Genomic DNA, 17,209 nt, shown 5'->3' on the forward strand with positions numbered 1-17,209 from the left:
TCCCTCTTCCCCTGCATTGTCAAAGAAAGCCAGCTAAACCAGAAAATAGTATGAAAATGTCCAGGTTTCTCTTCAATTGTCATCATACTTAAAAAGAATTGATAGATGGCAACACTGAAATGACAGATGATAGAATCATTTGATGAAGGTTTTTAATGCAGCTGTGATAAAAAAAGCTTCAACAAGCAATTATGAACATGATAGAAACAAATAGAAAAATAGAAAGCCTCAGTGAAAAAGAAACTCTCAACAATGAAATTGATAATATAAAGAACCAAATAAAATTTAAGAGCTAAAAAATATAATCAGCAAAATCTTAAAAACTAATTGATGGGCTCAAAAAGAGAATGGAGGGGACAGAGGAAAGGATTGGAGAACTGGAAGATAGAAAAATAGAAATTATCCATTCTGAGCAACAGAGAGAAAACAAACTGGTGAGAAAAACTCCAAACAAACAAATAGAGCTTTAGGTGTTGATGGGACCATAACAAAAGATCTAACATTTGCATCATTGGAGTCTCAGAAGAAGAGATAGAGAAAAGAATTTAAAAATATTTGAAGAAACAATCACTGGCAAATTCCCAGGCTTAGCAAGAGATATACAATTACAGACTTCTGAAGCTAAGGAATTACCAAAGAGAATAGACTCAAAGAAATCCACAACAAGACATGATAATTTAGTTTCTGAAAACTAAAGACAAACAAAAAATCTTGAAAGTGGCCAGACAAAAATGAAACCTTATGTACAATAAAAAAAACAATTTAAATGAAAGTGGGGTTTTTCATCAGAAACCATAGAAAACAGAAGGAAGCAGCATAATAATTTTTAAGTGCTGAAAGGAAAGAATGGTTAGAATTCTATAGCTAGCTAAAATATCCTTCAGGAACAAAGAGAAAATCAAGACATTTTGCGATGAAGGAAGATGAACAGAATTTGTTGCAAGTAGACCTAAAGGAAGTTCTCCACACATAAAGAAAAGAAAAAAAGAAGAAGGAACTTTGGAATATTAGGAAGGAAGAAAGAACGTGTTAAGCAAAAATATGGGCTATTACAATAAGCTTTACAAGAGTTTTCTAAATTACGATTGATGGTTGAAGCAAACATTAAAACACTTTCTAATGTGGTTCTGAATGTATCTAGAGGAAATACTTAAGGCAGTAATAAAAACAGGAGTGTAATGTAATATAAAGGAAGGAGAGGTTTTTATATTTATTCAAACTGGTAAAATGTCAACACCAGTAGACTGTGATAAATTATGTACATAAAAAGCAATACCTAGAGCAACCACTAAAAAGCTATGCAAAGATGGCTGAGTGCAGTGGTTCATTCCTGTAATCCCAGCACTTTGGGAGCAAATCACTTGAGACCAGGAGTTTGAGACCAACCTGGTCAACATGGCAAAACTCTGTCTACTGGGAAAAAAAAATAGCCGGGCATGGTGGCACATGCTTGTAATCCCAGTTATTCAGGAGGCTGAGGCATGAGAATAGTTTGAACCTGGGAGGTGGAGGTTGCAGTGAGCTGAGATCGTGTCACTGCACTCCAGCCTGGGCAACAGAGCAAGACTCTGTTAAAAAAAAAAAAAAAAAAAAAAAAAAAACAACTCTGCAAAGAGATAAACTAAAAAATTATAGAAAATTCCTAATGTAATTCTGCAGAATATTTAAGCAACCCACTAGAAGGTGAGAAAAGGAAAAAGTAACTGAAAACAAAAGAAATAAAATGGCAGAGATAAGCCCTAACATATTAATAATCACTTTCATTGTAAATGGTCTAAAAACACCAACTAAAGGCAGACATTGCCTGAGTGGATCAAAAAACATAACTCTACTGTGTACTGTCTATGAGAAACTTGCTGCAAATATAATGATAAAGGCGGGTTAAAAGCAAAAGATGGAAGCACTCCACACCCATTAGGATGGTTATTATTAAAGATACACATAAATACACACACACACAAAACAGAAAATAACAAGTGTTGGCAAGAATGTGGGGAATTTAGAACACTTGTGCGCTGCTGGTAGTAATGTAAAATGCTGAAGTCACTATAGAAAACAATATGGTGACTCCTCAAAAAATCAAACATAAAATTATTATAAGGTCCAGCAATTTTACTTTTGGGTATGTATCTAGCAGAAATGGAAGTGAGGACTTGAAAACATATTTGTATACCAATGTTTACATCAGATTTATTAACAATAGCCAAAAGGTAGAAGAAACTTACGTGTGCTACTAATGGATGAATGGATTACAAAAACGTGATATATACATACAATGGAATACTATTCAGCTTTAAAAAGGAAAAAACTTGACACATGCTACAACATAGATGAACCTTGAATACACACTGTGCTAAGTGAAATAAGCCAGTCACAAAAGGACAAATACTGTATAATTTCACTTCTATGAGATACCTACAATAGTCAAATTCACAGAAATAGAAAGTAGCATGTTGATTTCCAGGGGCTGAGGAGAGGAGGAAATGGGGAATTATTGTTTAATGAGTATAGAGTTTTAGTTTGGGAACATTAAAGAAGTTCTAGAGATGGATGATGGTGATGGTTGTTCAATGATGTGAATGTACTTAACACCACTGAACTGTACACTAAAAATGGTTAAAGTGGTTAAAAAAGTAAAAAGCTAGAAAATGATATATTATGCAAACATTAATAAAAGGAAAGCAAGATTGGTTATATTAATATTAAAGTAGATATCAAAACAAAGAAAATTATCACAGACAGAGAGGGATGTTACATCATGATAAAAGGGTCCATTGTAAATTTTAAAAATGGTAATTCTAACTGCATAGGCACCAAACAACGGAGCTGCAAATATGGATAGCAAAAACTCACAGAATAGGCAGGAAAAATCGGAAAATCCACAACTATATTTGGAGAGCACAACACGCCTCTCTCAAAAATTGATGTAGGCCAGGCACAGTGGCTCATGCCTGTAATCCCGGCACTTTGTGAGGCTAAGGCATGTGGATTGCTTGAGCCCAGAACTTTGAGACCAACCTGCACAACGTGGCAAAACCCCATCTCTACCAAAAAAAAAGAAACAACAACAAAACCCAAATTAGCCAGGTGTAGTGGCGCACGCCTATAGTCCTAGCTACTCAGGAGGCTGAGTTGGGAGATCAATTGATCCTGGGTGGAAGAGGTTGCAGTAAGCTGAGATTATGCCACTGCACTCCAGCCTGGGCGACAGAGCATATCCCTGTCTCAAATAAATAAATAAATAATTGATGAAAAGCTAGACAGAAAATCAGCAAGAATAGGAGAACTCAGCAAACATTAATCAACAGAATCTTATCAACATTATAGAAAACTCCATTCAAGGCCAGGCACAGTGGCTCATACCTGTAATACCAGCACTTTGGGAGGTCAAGGCAGATCGCTTGAGGTCAGAGGTTCAAGACCAGCCTGACCAACATGGTGAAGCCTTGTATCCACTTAAAAAAAAATTAGTCAGGTATGGTGGCAGGCGTCTGTAATCCCAGCTACTTGGGAGGCTGAGGCAGGAGAATCGCTTGAACCCAGGAGGTGGAGATTGCAGTGAGCCGAGATTGTACCACTGTACTTCAGCCTGGGCAACAAAGCAAGACTCTGTCTCAAAAAAAAAAAAAAAAAAAAAAAGAAAGAAAAAGAAAGAAAAAAGAAAACTACATTCAGTAACAATAAAATACACATTGTTTTCAAAGGCCCACAGAACATTATACCAAGATAGACCATATCCTGTACCATAAAACAGACCTTAAGAAATTTTAAAAAACTGAAAACATGCAGAGTATGTTCTGTGACCCAGTGAAATCAAACTAGAAATCAATAACAGAAAGATAAATGGAAAATCTCCAAACACTTGGAAACTAAACAACACACTTCAAAATAATCCATGGGTCAAAGAGGAGGGCTCAAGGAAAATAAAAACTACCTTGAAGTAAATAAAACGAAAATACAACATCTTGGCATTCATGGGGCACTGCTAAAACAGTGCCAAGAAGGGAATGTATAGCACGAAATACTTACATTAGAAAAGAAGGAAAGTCTGAAATCAATAACAGAAGCTTCCACCTCAAGAATTTAGAAAAACTCAAAATAAACCCAAAGCAGGCCGGGCGCGGTGGCTCAAGCCTGTAATCCCAGCACTTTGGGAGGCCGAGATGGGCGGATCACGAGGTCAGGAGATCGAGACCATCCTGGCTAACACAGTGAAACCCCGTCTCTACTAAAAATACAAAAAAAACTTAGCCGGGCGAGGTGGCAGGCGCCTGTAGTCCCAGCTACTCGGGAGGCTGAGGCAGGAGAATGGCGTAAACCCGGGAGGCGGAGCTTGCAGTGAGCTGAGATCCGGCCACTGCACTCCAGCCTGGGTGACAGAGCGAGACTCCATCTCAAAAAAAAAAAAAAAAAAAAAAAAAAAAAAAAAAAAAAAAAAAAAAAAAACCCAAAGCAAGCAGAATGAAGGAAATAATAAAGGTAATATCTGAAATCTATGAAATTGAAAATAGAAACACAACAGAGAAAATTGATGAAACAAAGAGCTTTTTTTTTAAAGATCAATAAAATAGTCAATTTTAAAAGTAAAACTGACAAAATTAGAAAACACAAACTATCAATATCAGGAATGAAAGAGGGGCTATCACTACAGACCCTGCAGTTATCACAAGGATAATAATAAAGGACTGTTATGAATAAGTCTATATACATAGTTTGACAGCTTAGGCTGAATGAACCACTCCCTCAAAAAAGCACACATTACCACAACTCACCCAACATGAAATATATAATTTGAATAGACCCTATAATAATTAGGAAATTTAGGCCAGGCACAGTGACTCATGCTTGTAATTCTGGCACTTTGGAAGGCCAAGGCGGGTAGATCACCTGAGGTCAAGTGTTCAAGACCAGCCAGGCCAACATGGCAAAACCCCATTTCTACTAAAAATACAAAAATTAGTGGGGTGTGGTGGCACGCACCTGTAATTCCAGCTACTTGGGAGGCTGAGGCATGAGAATCGTTTGAACCAGGGAGATGGAGGTTGCAGTGAGCTGAGATCGTGCCACTGCACTCCAGCTTGGGGGATAGAATGAGAGTGTTTCAAAAAAAGAAAAAGAAAAGAAGAGAAAAAAAATTAGGAAATTTAATTTCTAATTTAAAAACTCTCAGAAAAAAAAAATCTCCAGGCCATATGGTTTCACTGGAGAATTCTATCAAATGTTTAAAGGATAATTAACACCAGTTCTTCACTATCTCTTCCAGAAAGTAGAAGAAAAGGAAATATTTATTAATTCATTGTATGAAGCTAGTATCACCCTGATATCAAACCACAGTGAGATACACACTTACACACTTATAAGAATGGCTAACATAAAAAATAGTGACAACATTATAGGTTAGAGAGGATGTGGAGGAACTGATCACTTCTAGATTGCTGGTGGGAATGTAAAATGGCATAATCATTGTGGAAGGCAGTTTGAAAGTTTCTTTAAAAAAAGAAAGAAACACGCACCTACCATATAACCTAGCAATTGCACTCTTGGTCATTTATTACAGAGGAATGAAGACCTATGTTCACACAAAAACCTATATGTGGGCTGGGTGTGGTGGCGCATGCCCGTAATCCCAGCACTTTGGGAGGCTGAGGGAGGAAGATCCCTTGAGCTTAGGAGTTTGACACTAGCCTGGTGAAACCCCGTCTCTATAAAAAATATAAAAATTAGTCAGGTATGGTAGCATGTCTCTGTAGCCCCAGCTACTTGGGAGGCTGGGGGGAGGATGGCCTGAGCCCAGGATGTCAAGGGTGCAGTGGGCTGAAATTGCACCACTGCATTCTAACCTGGGTGACAGAGACCCTGTATGAAACAAAACAAAACAAAACAACAACAACAAAAACAACAACAACAACCCTACATGAATGTTTATAGCAGTTTTTTGTAATAGTCCCAATCTGGAAACAACCTAGATGTCCTTCAATAGGTGAATAGCTAAGCACACTGGTACATCTATACCACAGGATACCACTCAGCAATCAAAAGGAATGGACTATTAGTACAGTAACAACCTGGATGAGTCCCCAGAGATGAATATAAGAAGACAATCCCCAAAGGTTATGGACTGTATGATCCCATTTATATAACGTTCTTGAAGTAATAAAGTTATAGAAATGGAGAACAGGTTAGTGAATATCAAGAGTTTTGAGGGAACCTAGTGTTCATAAAAATGTTCTGTACCTTGACTATCAATGTCAATATCCTGGTTGTGATACTGTATTATAGTTTTATAAGTTTTACCTTTGGAGGAACTAGGCAAAGGATACCTGAGATCTATTATTTCTTACAACTACATGTTACAGAATTGTAGTTGTTTCTTACAACTATGATTGTTGCAAAATTAAAAGTTTAATTTAAAAAATTCTGCATGGGTAGAAGAGCAGATGAAATTAAAATTCCCTTTCACCTGCTTGGCAGGATTGGCATTCACCCAGCACAGGTGCTTGTCTGAAAGACAACTTGCAGAGTGAACCAAGGTGTAGCGGTTGTCTCAGGAGAAGGGGCACAGTGTAGTAGAAGAGGGCTGTATTTACAGCTGAAGACCTGGGTGTGAGCCTCAGTTTCCCAACTTACTAGCAGGTGACTATTGGTACCTTATGAGTCCCCGTATTAACATTGGCCAAATGGAGATAACTATACCATAAAGGGATGCTGTGAGGAGCAGACAGCACCTTGTGAGTGAAAGCCTCACACACAGATATCCTCCAGCAGTTGGTCTGGAAATCACAGAGCCAGGCTGGGACTCCATATGCTGGCATTGGTTGAGATTTATCCAGAAACCCCTGCTGCATGTGTACGGTGTACTGTGCTATGCCTACTGCAGTGTGAAGTTAAGTCACCTGTATAATTCAGCACTGAAAGTTTATTTCATAACGGAGAAGGAATATATCCCTCTAAATCAGGGGTCCCCAAACCCTGAGCTGAGGCCTGTTAGAAACCAGGCCACACAGCAGCTGAGCAGTGGGCTAGGGAGCATTATGGCCTAAGCTTGCTGTGATTTATTTGGTAAGCCAGACATGATGCATTGGGTAAAAGAACATGAGGAAATTTAGAAATGTAGTCGCAGGATACTGGGGAAAGGAATGTTCTATGGTCCTATGATTAGCCTCAGTGTTCTAGTGAGTCCGTACCCCTGGTCTATGACCTCCACAAGAGTGTCTCTGCCAGGGGCACAGCCTTAGGTGGGACAGGAAGTCTAGAGGGGCCTGGACGTGGGTATTTCCCTTTCCCCAGGAAGGTTTGGCTCTGATAAAACTCCAGCAGTTTAGGGTCTAGTAAAATAGCTTCTCCTGAGGTCAGGCCCTGTTAAGAATAGAATACTTTGATATATCTAAAAACAGTTTTTGTGTGTGTGTGTGTGCAAAAGGTACAAGGGGATATTTCTCTAATCTTTGCTGTCAGAACCTAGTTGGGCAGAACTCACAAAATGAGAGGTAGAACTCACAAAAATGTTGAGGTCCCCCAGAGTTTTTAATCCTCTGACTTATCCACATTGAGCTTCCAGAAATCGAACAATTACAGTTTAGGGTTTCCTCGCCCAGCTCTGGTTCCCATGGAGGTCTCTGCTCATTGGTTTCTGCTCCAGTAAGTTGTGGTTCTCTGTATCCTCCTGTCTGTTTCTGCAGTTTTGGGAGCAGCAGTTTGCTCTAAGACCTAAGAAGAGCTGTTGGGTTTCAGTTTTTTTGGGTTTTTACTTGTTAGGATGGAGTGGCAACTTCCAAGCTCCTTACCTGCTGAACCAGAAACCACAAGTCTAAAGGGTTGTTTAAAAGAAATATAAAGTTGTTTCTTCAGTTTTCTGTTCTACAGTTGGCATGATAAGCAAGCTACTTTAATTTTTTTCTGGACAAACCGATGTCAGGGTATATGATGAAAAAGCCCCAGGAAGCATAGGACCCATGGAGGGGCAGAGGAGCATTGCAGCAACCAGCAAGCACAGCATTTATTTTCTGCCCAGAAACCCTATGGTTTGTCCATTGTCAATCTGCTTTCCCACAAAGGATAGACGTGGAAATCAGGACCCTGTCCTTTGAAAGATCTCTCACTGTCAAGAAGGATATTTGTCATAAGCTTTAAGGGCAACATCCACATAAGGGAACCAAATGAACATTGGTTGTGCCATCTTGGCAAAACATGGCCAGGGATGCTTTGATACAATTAATCCTTCCTGTGATGCTGTACCCCTTTCAATAGTGTCCTAATGAAACTGCCATTGCAAAATTATAACTGAGACAAGTGTAAGAGTTCTGACCTGACCAACTCCATCTTGCTTCCAACCTCCAAGCTGTCCTTGTTCATTCCTAGGCATAGGCTGAACTAACTTTGGGATAAGCTTAGTTTATAGCCTAAAACAAAGATGATAATAACCCCTTCCTAAAACAAACCCCCTTCTTGCCTGGGTACTAGACTGCCTTTGTAGGCTAACAAATTAGCCAAAAGATTAGGAATTATGATTTAGGAGTCATGCAGCTGGCAGCTACAAGATTCTGACCCTTCCCAAATTGCTCTTGGGGTTAACATCACTATTGTAAAACCCAACATCGGTGCTTGAGATATTTTGCAGACCCCTGGGTCAGCTGGCACCACCCAGATAGATGAACTGGCTCATCTGCTCTTGTGGCCATGACCCAGGAACTGACTCTTGAGGCCTTGGCCCAGGTGCAAGAGGACAATTCGACTCCCTATGATTTCATCTCTGACCTGACCAATCAGCGCTCCTGACTTATTGGTGCCCCACCCACCAAATTATCCATAAAAACTCTGATCCATGAATGCTTGGGGAGACTGATTTGAGAAATAATAAAACTCCAGTCTCCCACCCTGCTGGCTCTGTGTGAATTACTTTTTCTCTGTTGCAATTCCCCTGTTGTGATAAATTGGCAAGGTGAACCTGTTGGGTGGTTACATTAATTTAGTTTTCTCAATAACACAAACTTCTAGAAAATTTGTATGGTCTTTGTATGAAGATTATTTAGGTGATTATCCAGACAAGCTGTGCTCAAAGGCAAGACAGAATAGAAGCTTGGAGCAAGGTCCCCAGAGTCCAGTGGAACTGCTTTCACGCCAGGCTCCACTACCTGCACTGCTTAACCTTTTGAGCCAAGGTTTCCTTGTTTCTAAATCAGGGAGAATAATACCCACTTTTTTGGGGCAGTTGTGAAGATACATGGGAGAATGTATGTCAAGCATTCAGCACAGTGCTCAGGACCTGGAGGGGGTAAATGAGTGCTGCAATGACCTCATTCTTTTTCCATCTGTGGAGCTGTTTGCTAATATAGAGGCCCAGAGACAGGGAAGGAGGGGAGGCCACAAAAACTATGAGGAACTTGATATCTGTATTTGTCTGTTTTCACACTGCTATAAAGGACTGCCCAAGACTGGGTAATTTATAAAGGAAAGAGGCTTAATTGACTCACAGTTCAGCATGGCTGGGGAGGCCTCTGGGAACTTACAATCGTGGTGGAAGGTGAAGGGGAAACAAGGCACCTTGTTCACAAGGCGGCAGGAAAGAGAAGTGCTGAATGAAGGCGGAAGAGCCCCTTATAAAACCATCAGATCTCATGAGAACTCACTATCATGAGAGCAGCATGGGGGAAACCGACCCTATGATTCAGTTACCTCCACCTGCTCTCTCCCTTGACATGTGGGGATTATGGGGATTACAATTCAAGATGAGACTTGCGTGGGGACACAAAGTCAAACCATATCAATATCTAACAAAGGCCCTCCTTGGGTGAAAATGGAGTTGGAGACTTTCAATTGTCTATTGTTGTATAACAAACCCCCTCAAACTTCATGTTGTAAAACAGCAATCATTTAATAATGCCAACGGCTCAGCGGTTTGGACAGGTGACAGTAGGAATGGCTTGCCTCTGCTCTGTGATGTTTGGGGCATCAACTGGAAGAGTGAAGGCTGGGAGGTGGAATCTTCTGGAAGATTTTTTACTCAGATGTCTACCACTAGGGTTGGCATTATTTGAGTTGGGGGCAGGGGACTCATGAGTCATTTCTTTCTCTCTTTCTCTCTATACGTGTGGTCTCTCCACCGTAGTTGCCTCAGGATGGTCAGACTACTTACCCAGTGTTCCAGTGAACAATATGGGACTCTTACAGCCATCTATGACCCAGTCGTGAAAGTTGCGGCATCATTTTCACCCTACTCTGTTGGTTGAGGTAGACACAGGCTCACCCAGACAGGGTGGGACATGGGATGGGCTCTGTCTTTCAATAGGAGTGCCAAAGAAGCTGTGGCTATGCTTTAAAACTGCCACCAATACCACGGACTCTGCACAGGCCCTGGTGTTCCTCTGGGCTTCATTTTTCTGTACGATATTATGGAAAGAAAGAAAAAAGGTTTTGTGCAGGAAGGGAATGAACCTGCCTTTTTGGCCTCTAAAATTGGTGTCAGAAGACTGGGAAATGCCAGATTCAACTTCTTTATTTTCACTTCTCTGTAGCTGCAACCTGGGTATTTAGGAGTTAAGGGTAGGCAGTGGATTTTTTTTGTTTTGTTTTGTTTTGTTTTTTAACATTGACAGCCCTGCTGTTACTTCCGGCTAAAAGGTAACTTTTTTCTAGGATGTGGTGGGTTGGATAGTATCCTCCTAAAATTTATATCAACCTGGAACTTCAGAATGTGACCTTACTTGGTAATACGGTTTTTGCAGATGTAATTGGTGAAGGATCTTGAGATGAAATCATCCTGGTTTTAGGGTTTTCCTAAATCCAATGACTAGGGATCTTTTTTGTCCATGATAAGCAATACTTTATCATGTTCAGTTCTTCTATGTACATAAAAGAAACACAACATTTCTATTTTAAAAAATCTGAAAATTCCACCTTTGCCCTTAAAATCAGCCTTTTGACCCCAATTTAGCAAACTTACTTTGTAAAACTCAAGATAACCAGGTAGGGCAAACATTTCAAAAACAGTAACAAGAAGGAAAAAATAATTAAAACAAGTTACCCATGTGTAACAAATTGGGCACATTTATCCTCTGTATTTCCTTTGAAGGCCACAAACATTGTGGAACCCTCCAAAATATTATCACTTTTTATGTCATCATCTTCCAGTTCAGAGTCAAAATCCATCTCTGAGTCTCCCACTGTTGATGAACACAAGGATATATAGATGTCTTCTAAGTTTGGAAGGTCATCCAAAACCCTCGTGAATATTATTCCAGAAGCGTACGCCAAGGGGACAATAAGAAAACCAGAATCTCTTTCTAAATTTTTATCATGTATTCAGGTCATCTTCTAAGTCCAAACAAGTTGGCATTTTTAGGGCTTGGATTTCAAGGTAGCGGCCAAATCAAAATTCTGTTGAAGAACTCTCTGACCACTCTCAGGAAAGTTAGTTAGTAGGTCCTCTCTCCATTCTTCCCAGTACCCGAGCCCTGCCCTAGCCCTCCAGGGAGGGCCTCGAGTGCCAGCCCGAGTCATGCCTGCCTGCTGCCCTCCATGTGTCCACCTGTCAGTTCTTGTGTGCACCCGCCTGTCTGTTCGGCTGCTCACAGTCGGCCTCATGGAGCCGGCGGGGAGGGGGAATGGGCTGGTCCAGGCCTGACTAGGGTTCTTACAAGAAGAGGAGAAGACAGAGAGGCTCACAGGGAGGAAGGCCTTGTGAAGACGAAGGCAGAGATTGCAATTTTACTGCCATGAGTCAAGGAACACCTGAGGCCCTCAGAAGCTGTGAGGAAAGAAAGGATCCCCCTCAGAGCCTTTGAAGGGAGCATGGCCTTGGTGACACTTTGATTTTTGACTTGTAGCCCTCTAGAACTGTGAGAGAACAAATTTCTGTTGCCCAGTTTATTATGGCAGTCCAGGAAACTGATACATAGGCTAAATCCATGGATGGGTTTTGGATCCACAGAAATGTTAGAGCAAGATTTGTAACCCTCGCAGTATTGATGTTTTGGGCCAGATAATAATAATAATAATAATATTATTATTATTATTATTATTATTATTATTATTGCATAAGGGTAGGCTGTCGTATGAGATGTCAAGCAATGTCCCTGGCTTCTACTGGCCAGTAGCACTTCATCCCAGTTGTCACACCAAAAACTTCTCTAGCATTGCCAAATGCCCTCCTTTGAGAATCACTGCATTAGACAGACAAGCCTGTGACCCATGAAGATGACTGCTCTGAAGAATTGGAAGCAAATAAACACTTGGGGTTTTGCCTTTGATACGGTTTGGCTTGGGGTCCCCACCCAAATCTCATCTCGAATTGTAATCCTCATAATCCCCATGTGTTGAGGGAGGAAACTAGTGGGAGGTTATTGGATCATCGGGGCAGTTTTCCCCATGCTGTTCTTGTGCTAGTGAGTGAGTTCTTGTGAGAGCTGATGGTTTTCTAAGTGTTTGATGGTTCCTCCTTCACACACGTTCTCTCACCTGCTGTCATGTAAGATGTATCTGCTTCCCCTTCCACCATGATTGTAAGTTTCCTGAGGCCTTCCCAGCCATGTGGAACTGTGAGTCAATTAAACCTCTTTTCTTTATAAATTATCCAGTCTTGGGCAGTACTTTCTAGTAGTGTAAGAACAGACTAATATAGCCTTCTGGGTTTCCCTGCAGGCTGACAGAAGACAGGTAATAAAATTGATTTGACAATGCTATTGGTTGTCTCTTCTCTGCTTGATTTATCTCTCTAGCCTGGACACATTCTATAACTCATGATCTCGAAAGGAGACAGAGAGAGAGAGAGAGAGAGAGAGAGAGAGAGAGAAACAGGTGGTTGCAGAATCCAACACCCAACCACCCAACATAGGTCTTTACCCTGGTCTCAGCAGGGGCCCTCCTAGGAGGTCACATTGGAACATTAGAATCAGTTCCCCAGGGTCATAGTTTCTGTGGCTGGGACAGGGAGTCCTATACCCTGGTCTAATTTGGCTCCTTGGAGAATGGCTCCAGAGGACAGGCAGACAGGAGACAGGAACGGTGAGTGTAGGTCCAGCCAGTTCCTCTGAGGCCTTAGTGCTTCAGAGGAAGACAGCCTGGTTAAAACAGGATTTACACATCCATTGATTTTTTTTCTCATTTAATCTTGACATCATTCGTTTTCTTTCCTGAAGAGTCAACTCATTAATCGTTCAGGTGCAGCTGACTCTTTCTTATTTGTAGTGACAGGAGCTACTGATGTGTAGCTAATGGGAACCACAGATAATCCCAACCTTCACTGGAGTTCCTCAACATGGCTTTGACATTTCATTGAGAGCCTGGGAGAGGAGAGACACCCAAAGACAGACCACTAGGGGAGGGAAACAAAACTAGGGGAGGGAAAAAAAAAACATTTTGTGGATCTGGGAGATCCACAAAAATAACCAGACCATGGCTGTTTGAGTTGATTTTCTTTTTTTGTTTGTTTGTTTGTTTGTTTTTCTTTTTTTTCTGCCTTGGTTCTTTGGGTGGGGGAAGCCATACTTCAAAACGAGTCAGCAGAGTGTGACAGCACAATACCCTCAATGCCCCACCTCCCACCTCATTCCTGGCAGGACAATAGCCTCCCCTCAAATCTGTGAAGAATACATTCCAACAAGCTCCATGGGTACCTGAAACCTTGGATAGTACCTAACCCTGTGTGTGCTATGTTTTTTACTGTCCAATAAGTCCTCACTTAGTGTCATCAGTGGGTTCTTGGAAACTGGGATGTTAGCAAAATATAATGAAACCAATATAGTAAAACCAATTTTACCATAGAGCTAATTGATGTAAACAAGGGTTAAATTTCTAGGGCAGATTTCTGGTTACAAAAACATCACCAAACTTCTCAATAAAGACCAAAATACTTTTAACATTAAACACTGGAATAAATATGAGCTATACATACATTTAATAAAGTAATAAAAATAAGATCATGACTTACCTAATTTTTGATAAGTCAGTGAGTGACAGCAGTTGTAGCCTGGTAGGTTAAAACAAGGAATAAATATTTACAAAGAGAAAATTGTAAGGAATACCCCATACCACCACACGGTTCAGAAACAACCATAAATACTGCCAGTTTGCTGAGTAATTTTGTATTGCATAGTTTATTGTCATGCATTTGTATGATTATTGTCTACTTTTTAAAAATTTTACAATAGTTTGTGTTCATTCACTCATTCTTTTACCTACCCACTTACCTGCGGGTGGCTTAAGCCTTTTTCTGAAGCTCAGGATGTAAAGTGGGAACCAGCCCTGGCCAGGATGACATCCCATCGCAGGGCACCCTCACACACACCCTCACACTCACTCACATGGGGACAATGTAGACACATCAATGAACCCAAGGTGCACATCTTTGGGGTGTGGGAGAAAATCAGAGTACCCAGAGAAAGCCCACACAGACATGGAGAGAATGTGCGACTCCACACAGACAGTGGCCCTGGCACCGAATCAATTTTTTTCTCAACAGTTTTACAATGAAACGACGTTGAATGAAACGACATTATTTGAGGACCTGCTATACTACACACCTATGATAAAGTTTAACTCATAAGTTAGGAGAGGTAAGAAATCAACAACAATAACTACTACTAAAATAGAACAATTATAACAATATGCTGTAATAAAAGTTATGTGAATATAGTCTCCCTTATTATCTCCTTCTAAAAATATCTTCATATTTTTGGACAGCTGTTGACTGCGAGTAACTGAAATCATAGAAATCAACCATGGAAAGGCTCTCTGCTCCTCCTGTTCGAGAGTCAGCTGCATTTTCTCTTGCATGGCCAGCGCATCCCTGAGACACCATGGGGAAGGTGAAGGTCGGAGTCAACGGATTTGGTCCTATTGGGCGCCTGGTCACCAGGGCTGCTTTTAACTCTGGTAAAGTGGATATTGTTGCCATCAATGACTGCTTCATTGACCTCAACTACATGGTTTACATGTTCCAGTATGATTCCACCCATGGCAAGTTCCATGGCACCGTGAAGGCTGAGAACGGGAAGCTCGTCATCAATGGAAGCCCCATCACCATCTTCCAGAAGCGAGATCCCTCCAAAATCAAGTGGGGCGATGCTGGCGCTGAGTACGTCGTGGAGTCCACTGGCGTCTTCACCACCACGGAGAAGGCTGGGGCTCATTTGCAGGGGGGAGCCAAAAGGGTCATCATCTCTGCCCCCTCTGCTGACGCCCCCATGTTCGTCATGGGTGTGAACCATGAGAAGTATGACAACAGCCTCAAGATTGTCAGCAACGCCTCCTGCACCACCAACTGCTTAGCACCCCTGGCCAAGGTCATCCATGACAGCTTTGGTATCGTGGAAGGACTCATGACCACAGTCCACGCCATCACTGCCACCCAGAAGACTGTAGATGGCCCCTCGGGGAAACTGTGGTGTGATGGCCGCGGAGCTCTCCAGAACATCATCCCTGCCTCTACTGGCGCTGCCAAGGCTGTGGGCAAGGTCATCCCTGAGCTGAACGGGAAGCTCACTGGCATGGACTTCCGTGTCCCCACTGCCAACGTGTCAGTGGTGGACCTGACCTGCCATCTGGAAAAACCTGCCAAATATGATGACATCAAGAAGGTGGTGAAGCAGGCGTCGGAGGGCCCCCTCAAGGGCATCCTGGGCTACACTGAGCACCAGGTGGTCTCCTCCGACTTCAATAGCGACACCTACTCTTCCACCTTCGACGCTGGGGCTGGCATTGCCCTCAACGACCACTTTGTCAAGCTCATTTCCTGGTATGACAACGAATTTGGCTACACCAACAGGGTGGTGGGCCTCGTGGCCCACATGGCCTCCAAGGAGTAAGACCCCTGGACCACCAGCCCCAGCGAGAGCACAAGAGAAAGAGAGAGGCCCTCACTGCTGGGGAGTCCCTGCCACACTCAGTCCCCCGCCACAGTGAATCTCCCCTCACAGTTTCCATGTAGACCCCTTGAAGAAGGGGAGGGGCCTAGGGAGCCCCACCTTGTCGTGTACCATCAATAAAATCCCCTGTGCTCAGCCAAAAAACAAAACAAAACAAAACAAAACAAAACAAAACAAAACAAAACAAAACAAAACATGGAAAAGAAAGGACTGCTGTATTTGGTCCATCTCTACAACAATAAAACACCCTCTCACACTTGGTGGGAAAACTCACCAAGGCCCTTTACAGTCGTTACCTCAGACCTGGTCAAAGAAAGGGGTTCCTGCTCCAGGCCTCACACATCACACACACACACACACACACACACATAACACACACACACACACGTGCACACAGCATTTATTAAAGAACGCATGAGAGCTTCAGTCACTCAGGACTCATAACTCTTAACAACTGCTGTGCAGACACACTGCTCATGCCTCAAAGAGGAACTTCTGCCCATCTCGTGCCACAGAAGCTCAGATCTCATTGCTATTGAGACTGAAGGCCTTGAAGGTGCGGGTAGAACTGAGGTCTAGGTCAGAGACAGAGTGCTTCAGAGTGCAGGAAGAATTTCAGTAGTGAAAATGCCAAGGACGGAGAAAGAAATAAAAGGAATCCATCATGGTCATGCTTCCCTTCCCATAGCATGAATATGATGGATTCCTGCATCACACAGTGTCAGATCCCAATGGACAGGAATTCACTGCCTGCTTCTTTTCAAGTTGTTCTCCTTTATTCCTCTTCCTCCTCCTCCTCCTCTCCCCTCTTCCTCTTCTTCTCCCCTCCTCCTTCTCCTCCTTCTTCTTTTTCATTCTTTCTCCTCCTCCTCCTCCTCCTCTTCCTCTCCTTCTCTTCTTCTTTGGATAGGTCTGCATTTTATTCTGGAATAGTCATTATAGTCTAATACAGTTATGGCTCTGAAAGGTAGTGGTGAAGGGAGATCCTCTTGGAGGCAGAACTTAGTCCATAAATCTGGTTTTCCACATTTTACAGGAGGAGAGATGGCCTGAAATATAGATCTATCCTATGCTTAACTTTATTTCAGGTTATTGTCTAGTCTCTTGAATTATTAATTTATATTTTTTATCTTTTTACTTTCTCTGTGTTGCAGTGGCCTAAATTGTTTTCCATTTTCTGGGTATACCACAATTTATCCACCCACCTTTTGATGAACATCTTGTTTTTTTCTAGTTTTTGACAATTATGGATAAAGGCGCTAGAAACATCCATGTACAGGTTTTTGTGCAGACAGTAGTTTTTAGTTCCTTTGAGTAAATACCAAGGGGTGCAACTAGATTGTATGATA

At 41.8% G+C, this 17,209-nt stretch overlaps 1 protein-coding gene across 1 annotated transcript; it reads left to right on the forward strand.

The window, feature by feature from the left end:
• Positions 1 to 14,709: 14,709 nt before the first annotated feature.
• On the forward strand, positions 14,710 to 16,004 carry LOC126932591 (glyceraldehyde-3-phosphate dehydrogenase-like). Its single transcript, XM_050751618.1, has one exon. It carries the CDS (start codon positions 14,793 to 14,795, stop codon positions 15,798 to 15,800), a length of 1,008 nt encoding a protein of 335 aa, XP_050607575.1. The 5' UTR covers positions 14,710 to 14,792; the 3' UTR covers positions 15,801 to 16,004.
• The last annotated feature ends 1,205 nt before the right edge of the window (positions 16,005 to 17,209 follow it).

The sequence above is a fragment of the Macaca thibetana genome, chromosome 12 (assembly GCF_024542745.1).
Source record: "Macaca thibetana thibetana isolate TM-01 chromosome 12, ASM2454274v1, whole genome shotgun sequence".
Classification (NCBI taxonomy): domain Eukaryota; kingdom Metazoa; phylum Chordata; class Mammalia; order Primates; family Cercopithecidae; genus Macaca; species Macaca thibetana.